Genomic DNA, 18,072 nt, shown 5'->3' on the forward strand with positions numbered 1-18,072 from the left:
TTTTTATTATTAGCAATTTGCCCCTTTTAGTTCCTGGGTTAGTTGTAAATCAAAAATAAAATTTGGTTACCAACTTACAGAATATTCAGTCTGTACCATGAAGACTCAAAAGAGATGGAAAACTCAAGGTAATAAGATTATCACCATCCATCGTTTTTTTCTTTTTTTAATTTGTATATATGTATCTAAATCTGTGCCTCCAGGCCTTTCTTCACTGAGCAGAAGATTGTAATCATTGCTAAAGTCTCAGGTTTTTGCTTCTCTGCACAAAAATCAAATCAGTGGTGTGTAGCTGAATGCATTCCAGATAGCAATAGCATATCATTAGCATATCAGTGACAGCAACAAAAAAAATACATGAAAACAAAAACACTGCATACAAATGAAGATGTGTAAGAGTTTACTGCAAAAGAGAAACTGTTTTCCTTGTTACTTTTGGAATAGGTCTTTACCTTATCCATCATCATGTGACAGAACCAAAGTTTTCAAAATCTAGAAATCCTAAAAATTAAAATAGGAATGTAGGAACTGAGAAATCTAAATAGCATCCCTATTAAGACACACTGCATTTCAGGGCACTTCAGAATCTTTTGGTACTTCAAATTTTATCATCTAACTGACCAAAGTGACAATTTATTCTTATTAAGCTTTAAGAAAGGAAGGCCCAGTGAAACCTCAAGAATTTCTTATAAGCAAGCTCTTGATACAAACCAACTTACAAGGTTTTGCGTGTTTGCTTGTTGTTTCTCCCTATTTTTACTTGCTATCTCACAATAAATTCAGATAAACAAAATTTATTATAACTAGGTCTATTAAAATACACCAATCTGTATCTTATAATCTCTCCCCCTACACACACAGAGCAGAGGAAGACATTCAAATATACTAAAAATTTATTTCTCACTTACTAAAAGCCCAAAGCACACATTTTCTTTGTCAACAGGAGTTACCCTCCACATGGTAATTCATTTAATAAGCTTTCTATCTTGTGTCTCCTCAATTTCCTGGAGTGTAATTATCATCTGTAGGCAAAAAGGGAAAGAGCAATGAGGACACCATACAAGAGGTTTTATGGAGAGTGGTATCTCCTCCCCTCAAGATGCCAATCACAGTCTATTGGTTAAAATGGAGACACATTCCACATCTAAATGCAAGACACACTGGGAAATGTAGTCTGACTGAGTGTCCAGGAAGAAGTGGAGACAGTTTTTGGTGAATAGTTGGCAAAAGCTACCATATAAGGATTCTCAATACCTCATCAGCATAAATTATTGCAATTTTCTTCTAGCATTTTCTTCAGCATAGGGAATCACACTTTCCTCAATGGAAAATTCTACACTGAAAAATAAAACTTGACTCATACTCCTTTAGTAGTAACTCCTTTAGGGCCATAGCAAGCCCTGATGCTTTGCTGTGGTGATCTCCATACCACTCTCTCTAGAAAAATTCTAAATGTTATAGTTTAAGTTTAGGCATGTATGTATGTATTCTTAATAGATTAAAAAAAATAAAGAAAAACTACTTAATTTATAAACCAGAGGGATTTTAAATCTCACTTTATATGGAGTTTTTTTAAAAATGACATCAGAGAAGAAATTGGAATCCATTTTTTTGAAAAAATATAAGACTCATCTGTGTGTACTTCTGACAAATAAACAAAGACTAAGAAGATATCGATCATGTCATATAAAAGCCATAAAAGAAAAGCCTTTTTCCAAATGGCATACGTAGTTCACAGCAAACCTTTAACCTGAAACTGAAAATTAGCAATATTTTCTAGGTGTGAGCATGACCCATTTTAATCAGCACACACAAGAAATTTTTATGGAGTCAGAGTGCTTTTATGCTACAACATTCCCCTTTAGTTAATTAGACTTTATTTCTGAACCTATGACGCGTGCTCTAAAAATTCTAAACTATTCATAAAATATATTTGAAGAACAGATTGAGGTTTCATTATTTATAACTCAGTCAAGATACCAAACTGACTAGATTGTAAACCTGCTGATACAGTAGCTTTTCTTACCACTCTTCAAGTTGTTGCTACTCAAGTTTCTAATTTATGTGCAAATTGAATTTGCCTAATGCATATAGTAAGCTCTTTTTGCTATTTTTTTTTTTTAGCAATCTCCTATTCAACGTGGTTTAAAGCGTTTTTTCTGCATCTTATAAAAAGATGATCTACCTAATTTATTTTCTTTGTTTCCCATGTTACTCTTCATACACCCCATCCAGAGACTGGAACAGCTTCTTAACATGAACTAAATATGCATCCAGAAGCAAAGTCCTATATCCTGACCAGATTTATCTTAACTGAGAGAAAAACAGATTGCTTCTGTGGTTTATGTTGACAGCACAAGAAATCGAGACTTCAGGATTCTGTTTTCAACATTAGTTCTGACTTTCTCAGTGTGATGATTTGCCACTTGGAGTCCATTTACATCTTCAAAAGGGTTAAGAAATTCCTTTAGTGTAGATTCACCTAATTTCATTATGGCTTCACTCTAGTAGATATTCTAAAACTGGAATCAAAGACTAAAAAATTAGTGATTGTCATTGGAAAGTACATGGTCTAGCAGTGTTTTAGTCAGTATTTTCACTGCTGTAACCAAAAGGACCTGACAAGAACAATTTTAGAGGAGGAAAAGTTTATTTGGTGCTCTCAGTTTCAGAGGTCTCTGTCCAGAGGTGGCATATTTCCATTCCTTGGGGCCTGAGGTAAGGAAGGACATTGTGGAGGAAGAGTGTGGTGGAGGAAAGTGGCTCAGAATATTGCACCAGGAAGTGCAGGGTAGGGGGCTCTGCTTAACAAGCACAAAATATAAATCCCAAAGACACTCCCCCAATGCCCCACCTCTTCCAGCCATACCCTAACTGCCTACAGCTACCACCCAGTTAATCCTTATCAGTGGATCAACACACTGATTAGGTCAAGGTTCTCATAACCCAGTCATTTTACCTCTAAACACGTTTACACTGACCCACAGATGAGCTTATAGGGGAATCCTTACATCTAAACTATAACAGGCAGATAAGATGGGGGTACGAACAAACCACCCTTCTAACAGTGGCTCTCAGCCTCTCGGTGTAAAAGTATTGTGAAATGCTACAGTCACTAGTGGGATATTTGAAAGGAATAAAAGTCTCAAAACATTTCAGAAATAATTTCCAAAGTGTCACTCCTACTGAATAACAATTTTGCAGGACTGTAGGCAAATTTTAATTCTCTTTATTTGCTTGGCAACTAAAGCATTCTGTTGCTGTTTAAATAGACTGCCCTGACCATATTCTCTTACATATTCACTAGAAAATGTTAGCAGGAATTCCAGTAAACATGGAAGTCTTTTACAGGCCTGGGCCACCTACCTACCAGAAAATGTGTCTTGAGTAGTGACGAACATAAAAAATAGATTTTCATTACATTTGAGCCATTATGAATTTGGGTTTTGTTTGTTATCACTGTGTAAGCTACACTAATACAACATTCATAATCTTTTATTCCTACATTTTTGCTACTCTATTAATCCTTGTTGAAGCAAGAACTAAGAGGTCATAGGAAAGAGGCTACATTAGCATTCATAAAACAGTGTCTTCTGCACCTGATCATTAAGATTCCTTTTCCTCAAAGAGCTGTACACATACTTCTTCCTCACACCTTCTGGACAGTGGCCTCCTCACCAACAACCTTGTTCATTTGAAGTCTCTGCCCCTCTAGATAAATTTTTATTCATTTTCCCCTAATCAGTGTAGATTCATACCTCTGATTCATTATCTTGCTCCAGAAAGACAGAGAACTGGAAATACTGCTTCAAACTCTGGACATGAGATTTTTCACTATATCCAATTTCCCTTCTCTCTTGTGTTTTTGGACAATCCTGTGTGGGGCTATCAAGTTGCCATGGTCTACTTTTGGACAGTACCATCTTGAAATCAAGCTTAAATTTTTATTCTGCTTCAGTGAACTTTCTACAGGAGACCACTCATCAGGGCACAAGACTTAGTTGACAGAAAAGAGGCAGTGTAACTGGAATGAACACACTGAGTTGGGGTACCTTTTCTTCAAGTTTATGTGTGACTTTTGGGTCCTCTGAGTCTGATGATGTCTAGCCCTAGCCCAGGTGATCAACCAGCAGAGGCATGTTACTTTCTTCTACCCAGTTCATTCTCAAAAGGAAGTTACTTCCTTCTCCTGAAATAGACATTCTCAAATAAGGATTTTCTTTGTTCACAATTCTTTTGACAACCACAACTCCATCTACACACTTATCAAATGTCTTATTCTATGCCAGTTATATTTTACAATATTTCTTTGATAAATAACTCATTTTATAGTAAAATAAGTGATGTTAGGGGCCTCTATTGATAGATTTCACTAAAGTTAGTACACACTTCATCATCCAAAGTAGGTGGCTTTATAGAATTGTAACACTAGCCAGCAGGGGGGTAACATTTTGTTAACTGTTGTACAGATTATATTTAGGATTATCATATAAAATATATAATGCTTGCTTAAGTGTGATTCTTAGGCTAAGTCTAAATCTTAGATAACAAGTAATTTTAGTATAATTGTACACCAATATTGCATAGACAGTCTCATTGAAGACATCTGTATCTCTGCTCCACTCAGAACCAGTTTGGATGACTCAAAGTCTGGCTCCATCACTTTGTGTCTGGCAGTTGATACTATGCTTAGTAAGGTACCTGAGATGGTCAGAACATCTACATGCAACCTTTTCATGCTACCACTTGTCTTTTTCACATCATGGCAGTAGGGTTCCAAGGATTAACTATTCCAAGAGAAAATATCAGGGAGAAACTGTGTTGCCTTTTCTAACATGGCATTGAAATCAAGCAGGATCACTCCTGCCATATTATATTGGTTAAATACAAATTACTTAGGCTGACACAAATTAAAAGGATAATAACTATACTCTACCCCTTGATGGGAAGACTGTCAAAGAAACTAAGGGAATGTTTAAAGCATCAAACCCGGCCATCAAACCAAAATATTATTTATATTCCTCCTACATGCAAACAATACTCACTTCTCTTCTATACTCTCCCAAATTCTCAATTATGGCAGCATTCTCAGATTTTGGGTTCAGAACCTTGTAATGTAAACCAGATTTAGATATGTTTATTGATTGTAGTTCTTCAGTATAACTCCTTTTACATACTTGCTCTTACCATGAAGATCCATACACTAAACAAAAAAGTTCACTACTCTCCAAACATCTAATGTTCAAAGGTGGAACATGGAAAACTTTAAATCTTCCTATTCAATAGGAGAAAAAATTAGAAATAGACCAGAGCCTTTAGTCCATAGCAATTCTGAAATCCAATTAGGAACTTGTTTTGATAATCTTGGTTAGTGCTCAATTTTAATATCTAGGAATGAGTCTCCATGGCTGTTGGCTCTGTACTCTGCAACTTTGGTTCATCCCTGAGAATTTTTGCCTTCTTCACAAAAAAATCACCAGTGTTTGTAGTTAAGTAGATTTTTCATCCTGTTTTCTTCTATAGTAATTCAGCAATCCAAAGTTCTGATTTTTGTTTTCTACTATCTCTCTCTTTTAATTCAAGTTGGTGGTGTTTCTGCCAAGAAGGAGGAGGAGGAGGAGGAAGAGGAGGAGGAGGAGAAGGAGGAGGAGGAGGAGGAGAAGAAGAAAAAAAAATTCTTAAATTCTTCATAATTTACCTCAAGTCTTACCAGTTTCATTCTTTTAGACAAAGTTATACTTATAAACCTCAGGGAGATAAGTCCTTCTTTAAATAGATTTGCTATATGGTTGTTGCTAGATAGCATTTTAAAAATTCTTATTAAATGAAAAGAATATGTGAGATATATCCATAAGATTATTATAGGAATTTTTCTTGTTTGAAATAACAACATAAATATTTTAGATGTCATGTCAAAGTGCTTTAAACTTATGCATATAAACATTAAAAGAGTGAGGAAGGAATAGTATAAAGAAGTCTTTGTTACCAACTTCAATAACTGACATACTTCTTTAAATACACAATCTGCCAAAACTATTTTAAATATGGACAACCTAAATAGGCCTGTATCTATAAAAGGGATGGTATCAAAAATTAACAAAAGCACCAGGTCCTGATGATTTCACTGGTGAATACTACCAAACACTTAAAGAAATGATACCAATTCTCTACAATCTCTTCCGGGATATAAAAGCAGAGATAATAGTTCCAAACTCATTTTATGGAATTAGCATTAAACTAATATTAAAATGAGATACAGACAATATAAAAATTATAGACTGATATCTCCTATAAATATTGATACAGAAATCCTTTAAAAAGTTAGCACACTGAATCCAACAATGTGTAGAAGTTTTATCCATCAGAACCAGTTGAGATTTGAGATTTATTCCAGGTATGCAAGGTTGGTTCAATATTCCAAAAATGAATCCATGTACTCCAGCACATCAACAGGCTGAAGAATAATCATATGATCATATTAAAAGGTATAGAAAAAGTATTTGACAAAATCTAACACTCATTCATGATAAATTGTATTTTAAAAATTACAAATAGAGGAAAACTTCCTCAACTTGATTAAAAAAAAATCTGCAAAATACCTACAGGTAATGTGAAACTTAATAATAATGGAATTGTATCCCCTTAAGATCAGTAACAAGACAAGAATATCCCTTCTCACCACTCCTATTCAAATCATACTAGAAATGCTTACTAATGCTGCAAGATGAGAAAAGGAAATAAAGAGTATGCAAATTGAAATATAAGAAATAAAACCATCTTTGTAGATGATATTATTGTTTTGTAGAAAATTCCAAAGAGCAGACAAAAACAAAAAGCTAAACAATAAAAAGAAAGAAAAAAGAAACAAACAACCAAACTACTAAAACCAACCTCCTGGAACTAATATGCAATTGTTACAAGGGTTTCAGAGTGCAAGATTAAAATTAAAAAGTCAATTTCTTTCCTATATAGAAGTAATGCAAATCTAGAATATGTAATTAAAACACACATTTACGTTAACAATCCACAAAATAAAATACTTAGTTATAAATATGACAAAATATGTACCAAATCAATATGATGAAGACCACAAACTGTGAAGAAAAAAATCAAAGATCTAAACAAATGGAGAGATAGCCTATGTTCATGGATAGGAAGACTTAAATTTATTTAATGTTAAATATTCACAACTCAATCTACTGATTTAATGAAATTACAATCAAAATCTCAGACAGTTATTTTGTGCTTGATTATTGACAAACTGCTTTCAAAGTTTACATTGAAAGCTAAAAAATCTGAAATTGTTAACATAATACAAGGAAATGAAGTAAGAGAAAGACAATACCCAACTTCAAGACTAACTACAAAGCTACAGTCACCAAGACTGTGGTATTAGTGAACAAATAGACAAATAAATAAATGGAACAGAATTGAGAACCTAGAAATATGTGCACACAAATATTTTTAACAAAAGCCTTTCAATGTTTAAAGTCTAGTGTTCTCTGCAAATAGCACTGGACATCCATATGCAAGAGATTAATCTAGACATAGACCACACTCCTCATAAAAATTAACTTATGCTAGATCTTAGCCCTAACTGCAAATGCAAAACTGAAACTAAATGCAAAACTATAAACTTCTAGATTAAATTGGTAAAAATCTTGGTAACCTTGGTTTGGCAGTGACTTTTCAGATACAACACCAAAAGCACAATGTGTGGAAGAAAAAAAAATCAATAAATTGGACGTCATTAAAATGAAAAACTTCTGCTCTGCCAAAGGCATTGTTTAGAGAATGAAAAGACAAGCCGCAGACTGGAAGAAAATCTTTGCAAAACACAATTGCGATAAAGGACTTAGAATCAAAATATCCAAAGAACACTTAAAACTCAACAATAAGCAAACAATCCAATTAAAAAATGGGCAAAAGATCTGAACAGACATTTCACCAAAGATATACAGATGGCAAATAAGCATATGAAAATATGTTCAACATTATATATCAGTATGAAATTGCAAATTAAACAACAATAAGATGCCATTACACATATTTTTAAATGTACAAGGATTTGTTTTAATCAGATATGTTAGGACATGCAGACGAGAAAATGATTGTCATAAAGAAAGACATTTTTATGCTCACAGATCCCTAGAAACAGCAGGCACGTGACATGCCTCACACAGTCACTTGAGGGAACACCAGTATCAGTCAAAGGACAGGCAGAGCAAGGGGAATGTGTGTGCAAAAAAAACTTTATTGTGGTTATCATAGGAAGACATGGGTGAGGTGAGGTAAATAGGTTTAAGATGGCTAGTTTGAATACTGTCAGTGGGCTCCAGGGTGAGAGAGCTGTCCTGAGTTGCCCAGTACCTGGCTCTGGATTGATTTGAGCAAGGGGATGTTCACTTGGTCTGCAAACCTTAAAGGAGATAATTAGAAATTGTGGGTTTCCATTGATTGGTTTGCATATGAAAGGCACACAAGGTGAGTCATTTACTATTTTTAAAAATTAACTAGTGCTGAATATACTTTGTATAAAACCAGAGATACGAAGATTTGTGCTCTATGTGTGCAATATAAATTGTAATGCATTCTGCTGTCATATATGATGAATCAGAATAAAAAAATAAATTTTAAAAAAATAATGACAAAAACAAAGAAAGAAATTAAATAGCACTGGGAAGAGCAATCTCTTTATAAGGAACAAGGACACTAAATGTCAAAATATCTTCAAATACAGAAAATTTTTAAAAAGTACATGACACATCTAGATCACTGCTAGCAAGAGTGTGGTGCAAGAGGAATTCATTCACTTGTGGGAATACAAAAGTTTTCAGCTATTTTAGAAGATAGTCTAGCAGTTTCTTATAAAGTTAAACAGGCCAAACATATAAACATGCAATCACTCTCCTGAGTCTTTATCTTAAGGAGTTGAACAATAACCCTCACATAAATATTTGTAACAACCTTATTCAAAATTGTCCAAAATTGTAAGCAACCAAAATGACTTTCAAAGGACAAACAGATTTAAAATGTGGAATATCCATAAATGGAATATTATCTGGTGATAAAAAGAAATTCGCTACTAAACCACAAAAAAAGACATGGAAGACCTCTTAGTATATATTGGTAAGTAACAGAAGGTAGTCTGAAAATACTACATAGTATATTATTCTGCTTTATGACATGATGAAAAATGCAAAACTATAGAAATAGTAAGATTAGTGGTTGCATGGATTTGGAGGTGGGGGAGGGAAAATAGGTACAGCATATAGCATTTTTAAGCAGTGAAACTATTCTGTATGATATGGTAAGGCTACATGGTACTTAATATTTGTCAAAATCCATATAATCGTACAACACAAAGAGTGTAAATTATGTAAATTATGATCCTAATGTAAATTATGATCTTTAGCTAATAATAATGTAACAATATTGATTGACTAATTGTGACAAAGTTACCATATTAGTGCAGATATTAATAATAAGAAAAATTGTATTGGCAGAGATACAGTATATAAGGACTCTGTATTTTTGTTCTACTTCTCTGTAAATTTAGAGTAACTCAACACTAAAAATATTTCAAGCCACGTGGGAAGTTCATGCCTTTAGTGCCAACTACTCCAGTGACTATGAGGGAGGATCATTTGAACCCAAGGAGCTCAAGGCCAGTCTGGGCCACCTAGTGAGACCTCATGTCCTAAAAAAAAAGAAAAGAAACTCTTTTTTAAAAAGTGAAAAGGCAAGCACCACATAGATATTTGCATTTTCACAACCAACAGAAGATTAATATCCAAAATATTTAGAAAACAATAACAAACTAAAAGGAAAAGACAGGGGGATGAACAGGAAATCCACAGAAAAGTAACCCACTCTATTGAACTCAGCTGTAATACTCAAAACAACAATAAAATTAACATAGTTCTTATTGACCTAGATGTAGCCATTGGATTTCAAATGAGATGAGACTGTACAAGATGAGGATCTCTCCTTCTCTGCTTTGAGGTGTATAGGTCAGAACATCAGTTTTGTCAAGATCTGATTATAAAAATTGTGCATATCATTCCATATAGCAACTGCATCTGCTGGATGCATCTGCATCTGCTGCAACTGCACAAAGAAACACATACAACAATACTCATTACCAAAAAAAATGGTAATAATGAAAATACAGAAAAAATAAAGAAGTAAAGAGTATATAATGACACACATACAATGGAATATTGCAAAGCATTTTAAATTAGTAACTTTGAGTTATATGTTATCAGCAGGAATAAATCCCCAGAACAATGTTGAATTTAAAAAGGAAGATTATGCCTGTAGCAATCACCTTTAAGAAAGGAGGCTGAGGCAGAATGTTGCAAGTTCAAGGCCAGGCTCAGCAACTTAGTGAAGCCATAAGCAACTTAGCAAGACCCTGTCTCAAAACAAACAAACAAACAAACAAGGGCTGGGATGTGGCTCAGTTATTAAGAGCCCCTGTATTCAATCTCCAGTACCAAAAAAAAGGCAGAGGGGGAAGAATTAGATTACTATGTTTGAAAATATACAAAGTTATTATTTAGGATACAAATATATGTAGGAATAGAATAAAAATTTGAAAGCAAATAATAAATAGCAAGTTGGGGCTAAATGTTTCCAAGAAGAAAGGGAAAAAATGAATTATAGAAGGTTATACAAGGAGCTTCCACTATACCTGCAATGTTTCATTTATTTTAAATAAAACTGAAGCAAATATTGGCTAAATGTAGAGATCTTATTTAAAGCTGAGTGGGAGTACATGACTGTTTGTTCTTGTTGCTGTGCTCTTCTGTATATTTGAAGTACTTAACTTTAATTAGTGATTCTAGAATGAATCAGCTCCTTAGTTTTTATCTTAAAGATCAGAAAGAGCCAGTAAGCTAAAGACATTGGTTGTGGCAATGAGCTCTGAAGAACAACCCCATTAAAGTATGAGTTCAGTGGGCCAGTTCAAGAGACAATGCTGAGTTATGCTGTCATGAACATACAGCACAGAGAATGATGCCTAAAATGAACAGCCCTTATCCCCTAACTATGCCTAGAAACGAAAGCTGTCCCAAATCACCACTTGTGATGGTCTCATGGGAATCTGAGGTTTCCTTCTATCAGGACTCCCCTTGTTCTCAGAAAACACTATCAGCAGAGCTGTCATTACTAACAAAGCCAAAAGAAGAGTGAAAGCTTTGTTTCTCTTTGCCCACCCCTCTGACATTGATGTAGCTATTCACTTGTTAAATAAACCCCTTGTGTTGCACATCTGCACTAAGCTGATATGAAAGTGAGTTGATCCTGCTGTCTGTAATTATGAGAGGGAGTGTGGATGGTGTGTGATGTGAAAAGTTATGTGCACACTGATTGATTGGAGAAGAAAATAAACAAACCCTATGCAAAGTTTAGGACATAGAGACCATGGAGTTGGGAATTTGGGGGTGGGTTTGAATTTGCTCCAGTTTGGTAACCCACTCATGTCTCAAAATAAAGAAGGAAATGAGAAAAATACAGGCATCATCAGAATGTTCTTATTTTTCAGTCTTTTCCTGTCTTACCTCAGGAGACGGAGACCAAACTGAGACAGAAAATGAAGGCAAGAATAAATATTAGCAAGAAGAACAGGTTTCTGAATCAACCAATATGGAAATAAAATAGTAAAGCCTCCTGGAAATGCATTAGGATTGGAGTATGGAAAACTGACCTTGAAACTTAGCTCTGCCTTTAATTACTGCATATGTGCAATTCAGTCATTTCATCTATAAAATGAGGGTTGAGGCTAGATCAATATTTCTTAAAGGTGGTTCTCAGGATACTTGCACCAGAATCATGTAGAGGTACTCATGACAAATTGATTCCTAGACTACCCCACAAACTACAGGATTAGCCTGTATTGACCAGGCTAACAAGATATATTTTAACTACTTCTCTACGACTTTGTGGATGCAGTTTTAGATCCAGTATTGAGTGTTTTAGATCTTAAGTGCCCTTCCTGTGTCAGTCTTTGGTGATTGAGTAGGATTCCATTTGGCTTTGTTTCTAGGTTTGGTAACATCTTCTGAATTCTGTTATGAGAACTGATTTGTTTGTTTTCTTACACTTTTAATGTGGTTTTCTAAAGGATGCAATATATAATTTGCCTTTAAAAAAACTGTCGATAGTTTCTAGTATAGAAAGCTCTAAAATATCCATTGATGATGCTGATGAAGATAATAACAGAATGGGTGTTTCTTATACTCTGAAACATGATCATTTAAATTTTGTAGACTGGAACAAGATGGGGCTAATTATAATAGTTATTTAGAAAGGGAAGGTAAAATCTTTCATGAGAAATATCCAGGATTAACTTCCTTAAGTTTACTCCCTTCTATATTCATCTGCAATATTTCATTGTGTTGATTCTAGTTCAGTTTCTATAAATTTGCTTTCTACTCCCTTCCTTTCATCAAATATTTGCTAAATCTTCTAAATGCCAGGAGTTTTGCTTCATGCATGGTATACTAAGATTTAAAAAGGCACGGTTGCTGTCCTCAAAGAACTCATAAGTTTGGGGGTAAATAGACAATATACCATAATTCTGTGGGTTTTATAAACAATAATGAATAAAGAGATGTAAGACCACAAAAAAGGAAGCAACTTGCCCTCATTTGGGCAAGTCAAGAACACTTTCATCAACTAGGATTTATTGAATCTGTTGTGCTAGAGGGGAGAGGTGAGCAGAGAAAGCCAGGTATGTAAAGAAAATTCTAGGAAGAGGGGAAGCTTGGGCAAAGCACAAAGGTTTAAAGTTATCTTCTGCTGAGGAAATGACCCATAAGTCTTTGTTTTAGGAAGAAAAATAGAATAAGATTTTTAACAACAAATTTGGGCTCAAATCAGGAAGGAGTTAAATGTGATGCTAAAATGTAAAATAATTTTTAATTTCATGTGATGGTATCCATAACTAGACTTGGTGACATGCTTCAGTCTGTGCTTTGACAGATCAAAAGCATTCTCTAAAACAAATGAGAAAGCTAGAGAAAGTACAAGAAATCAAATGCTAATAGGTAGTTAAGAAATGGGGGAGCTAGTCTAGGTGAACACCTGAGTCAGTAAAGGTGCAGGAGCAGTTTAGAGAGTTATTTCAGCAGCAGAATGCAGTGGTCAGTATTTAATCAGAAGTTTGGAAAGGAGATAAGGTGACATTTCCTAAAGGAACTGTCAAAGATATTTCTGTGATGATAAATCTAGTTTTGATGATATAGAGTCTGAAAATAAAGAGAGATGGATCAACAAAAGAATGGTAGCATACTGCAGTGGATGTGCTTGAGTTTTGGCCAGGCAGGGTGGTCCAAGCCTGTAATCTGAGCAACTCTGGAGGCTGATCCAGGAGAATCGGGAGTTCAAAGTCAACATCAGCAAAAGCGAGGCACTAAGCAACTCAGTGAGATACTGTCTCTAAATAAAATACAAAATAAGGCCAGGTATGTGGCTCACTGGTTGAGTGCCCCTGAGTTCAATCCCTGGTACCCTACCACCCGCCCCCCTGCCAAAAAAAAAAAGAATGAGCTTGAGTTTTGACATGTGGAGTTTGAACTATTGCACTAATCCAGGAATTTGGAGCTCATGACATGTAGAACTGGTCTTACAGATTTGGGAGACATCAGCATAGCATTCATAGGTAAAACAGTGGAGTACATAAGCTCCCCATGGGGAAGTTAGAATAATGATACAAGACAGCAAAGGACAGAAAGAAGAACCCACTTTACCCATATTGTCACTCGTACATGTAGTAACAGGAGAATGTGTGCATCTAGTTACCAGGACTAACAACAGTACTCGAAGTTACATAAAGGCACAGACTGGCTTGAATTACCAATGCTTAAAGAAAGCAATTGATTACTTCATAACATTTCTTCAGACTGGAGCACACCAAATGCATAACATGCTTACAAGACAGGTTGTATAAAAAAAGTATGCAATGTGCATTTAATTGAAGGGCATTGATATTATAATTTACTAGAAATGGTAAAAGAAAGAAATAAGTAACAGTTGAGTTACATAGAATGTAAAAATAGATTTGTTATTACTTTTTAGTATCAGTAATTAAATCTCCTATAAATTTTCTACAACATGAAATTAGGAATTATTTCTAATAATTGGAAAAAAATAAAGATGAGAATATCTAGAAATTAAAGAATGTAAATGAATCGTGTTTTACTTTTCTTTCAAAATCTCTTATTTCATGATTTTACTGCTAAAATTGGTAGAGTGCAAAAGAGAGTAGAGCAGAAATTAGAACAATTCATAACAATATACATTTTCTCACTAGATAAGGAAATAACAATTCAGAGAATGAAAGTCTGGGCTCATTATTTTAATTTATTCAATGTTCTTTCAGCAAACTTTTAGTGCACAAATTTTTACAATAAAAATTTGAGGTGCTGGGATATAGATACATCCGTGAACAAGTCATGGAAATTCATGGTTTTGTGAAATTTATTGATTATGTAAGTAAAAAAATCATAGCTAACAACTGCTAGAGTGAGGTGTGGTGCACAAATAAGGGAGGGAAGAGGGACAGGAAGTACTGGGAGAAGTGGTGATTGAAATGGTGAAAAAGGAAGTTAGGAAAGCCCTCACTGAGAAATCAACTTTTGAGGCATGACTTTCAGAAGGATGAGAAGAAATCCATCTAGATGTGGAAGGGAGGAGTAGTTCCAGGTAAGTGACTTAAGCAAATGTAGAGTTAAGATATGGAGCTTTCTGGCTGTACCGGAAATACTGGGAGAAGAGACAGGAGTCCCGAGACTCCAGGGCTTGTCTAGACTATCAAGGGGAAGAGTCTGGGCCACAGTGAAAGGCAGTGGACAGCTACAAGACTTTGTAGGCCATCGTGAGAATTTTGCCTTTTCCTTGATGAAAGGAGATGGAAATGGAGTTTCAAAAACATAGTTGGAAGAACTCTAGTCTTCTGTTGCAATGGAATAAGATACCGGCTTGGTTTCTGTGGTTGACTTTTTATAGAAAATACATTTTTCTTTTTCTTTTTTTTTTTTTTTTTGTGTGTGTGTGTGTACACATTTGGTCGTCCAAACTCTAAAGATGACCTTCAAGACTCTTATCCCTAGTTATTTAATACCAATTTAGGTACTACTCTGAATGAATTTTTTTTACATAAAATTCAGGTTACGAATCAGCTGACCTTAAAATAGGGAGATTAGCTAGTATTGTCTGGGTGAGTCCAATGCAACCAAATCAGCTCTTAAAAGCAGAGGAGGAAGACAAAAGAGTCAAGCACAAGAGAAAGTCAGAGAAATTAAAAGCAAGAGAAAGACCTGAACTGCCAATGAATGCTAGCTGAGAAAATGGACAAGGCAAGCTACAAGCTAAGCTATGTAGAAGCAGAGAATGAAAATCTGGGCTCATTATTTTAATTTATTCAATGTTCTTTCAGAAGCAGAGAACAGGAATAGGGGTAAAGTTCAGTGGTATAGCTTGATTAGTATTTACAAGGCCCTAGGATTGATCCCCAGCACTTATAAAACAAAACAAACAAACAAAAAACTGAGAAACTAAGGACAGTTTCAGTCCAGCAAAGAAACAGGAGCCTCACTTCATGTCTATAACCACATGGGAGGGAATTTCGCCAACTACCTGAATGAGCTTGGAAAGAGACTCGTTCCCCTAAGCCTTCAGAAAGGAAGGAAGCCCTCCCAACATCCCGATTTTAGTTTGTAAATTCTGGAAAAGAGAACTAGAGGAACTGTATTTTGTCCAAGCTGCTGAATTACATAGCTACAAGATAATAAATGTGTGTTATGTTGGTTACTCACTTTTGTGGTACGTTGTTAAGGTAGCAATAGAAAACCAAAATATGTATGTTTTATATATTATATATTTATTTAATATAAGATATCAAAATATAGTATTTTCCTAACATTTTAATGAGAACAAAGTACATGCCTTATTCTCCTAAGAGAATTATTTTTATTTTCCTGGTATATGAATCTTTTTCTAGTTCAGAAAACTCAGTATAAGAGAATGAAATAATGAACCAGAGAAGGAATCTTATGTTACTTTTTTTTTTAAAGAGAGAGAGAGAGAGAGAGAGAGAGAGAGAGAAGAGAGAAAGAGAGAGAGAATTTTTTTTTAATATTTATTTTTTAGTTTTCGGCGGACACAACATCTTTGTTTTTATGTGGTGCTGAGGATCGAACCCGGGCCACACGCACGCCAGGCGAGCGCGCTACCACTTGAGCCACATCCCCAGCCCCAATCTTATGTTACTTAAGTGGATAAATAAATAACAAATAAATAGAAAAAGAAAAGTAATTTACCATGGAAATTTTGCTTATGGTATCATTTTCTAAATAATTTCATTCTGGTAGATTTAGAAAGCCTTAAATTCATTAGGAAAAATTTGAATACATCTTTTTTTTTTCATGTATAATCAGTGAAGTAAAATGCTACCATGAGTTTTTTTAATACTACCATGAAATTTATACCACCATAAGGAATCTCAAAAGGTTTGCACGATTATAGGTACAGGAGAAAAACTTTGTAGTTGCCCCAAATTGTCCCTAGGTTTGACCACTTGTATTTGCTGCTATCACACCTACCAAAAAATTGAAAGCAGACTTGGGTCTTGAGGATTTTATTCCATGTCAACATGGGAATATATGGCCATAGGCTCCCGGGTTCCTTGAGGTATAAAATATTCTTACATATTGCAAGTCTTGCATAACTTCCAGGAATTCCTCCCATCTGAACATCTTGAGCATGGTGTCTTTCTTGTTAGGAGTTGTTTTTTTTTTTTTTTTTTTTCTGGTGCATTATGTGCACATGTATAAGCCCAAGTCATTGACGTCAAACACAGACTGTGCGTTTTCCTGTAAGTCACCCATGCCATTTTAAAGCCTATCAAAAAAGATAGTGAAAGCTGCCCCCACAAGTTCTCATCTTTAGTGAAGATGATGAAACACACTCAGAAATAAATAGCTTCATTCAAACTAGAGCTTAAAAACACCAGATTGATCCACTGATTTCAAACGGTTTTTCAATAGCAGCTGACAGTGGCATCCTGTGGAGCTCAAAAGATGGTCTTGTCTTATTTGAAACCGGGCCTTTAAACACAGCAATCATTCAGAATGCTTCCGTAAGGCCTCCTCCTTCTCCCTGTGTATATGACTCCATCCTTTCTCTTCCTATTAAAATTTCCATATATAATTAATCAACTCAGAACAAAAGGAAGGGAATCTCAGTCCATATAAATTTCTTATATTCTAGACAATCATTTGTTATGTGACTGAACATACTAAAAAATATACCAATCTCCTTCCTACATGTCCCAAAATACCAACAATTATAATCTTAAATTTAAAAAAAAAATACATTTCCTTTTTGATATTTTGAATTTAATTTATACTACCACATTTTCTCACTTGAGACAAGGAATATTTTAGAGAGCAAATATCACATTTTGCTATTCTAAAAGTTGCTTCAATTGTCAGTGCTGTCACATTTCATTATAAAGAATTTAATAAACTCCTACTGAATACCTACTAGCATGTACCAGGTTCAGTACTTGGCACTGACTAATAAAATGACACAGACTAATAAAATGCAGTCCCTGACCATTTAAAGTCCATAGTTAATCAGCTAACTTCACACATACACACACATACACACGCACACACACTCTCCAAATAATGAACAGGTGCAAACTGGACGTTATCTGTACAATTAAGACTGAGCAAATTCATCTCAGTTGGAGAATAGGAAATGTCTCAATAAATTATGATCTGACCCTTTCACCTATTCTCAAATGGATTTTTATCATCTATTATTTATCAATTGATCTCTGAGACTGAACTAAATCAATATATTTTGTTGCTGTCTTCTTTAAGACAATCATTTTCTTGGAACTGGAATGTACTAAGGCAGTCATCACTGTTATTCTTAAACAATCTCTAGAAAAAAAAAATACCATTTGTATCAAGGTTGAACTCAGTGCCAATAGAGACAAGGGGACAGAGTGAGGTGGATTAAGGAGTACAGTGTTGTCCCTCAAAGTCCAAAAAC

General features: G+C 34.7%; 1 protein-coding gene across 1 annotated transcript in view; it reads right to left on the reverse strand.

Moving 5' to 3' along the window:
• Positions 1–5,403: 5,403 nt before the first annotated feature.
• Positions 5,404–18,072, reverse strand: part of Gpd2 (glycerol-3-phosphate dehydrogenase 2) — a 195,388-nt gene continuing 182,719 nt past the window's right edge. The window contains exon 18 of the mRNA XM_058573514.1: positions 5,404–5,595. Coding sequence (XP_058429497.1) covers positions 5,574–5,595 — 22 coding nt within the window. The 3' untranslated portion in view covers positions 5,404–5,573. The remainder of the gene's footprint in view (positions 5,596–18,072) is intronic.

Source organism: Marmota monax, unplaced genomic scaffold (assembly GCF_021218885.2).
Source record: "Marmota monax isolate L192 unplaced genomic scaffold, Marmota_monax_Labrador192_F-V1.1 WCK01_AAM20220418_F8-fsc00048, whole genome shotgun sequence".
Classification (NCBI taxonomy): domain Eukaryota; kingdom Metazoa; phylum Chordata; class Mammalia; order Rodentia; family Sciuridae; genus Marmota; species Marmota monax.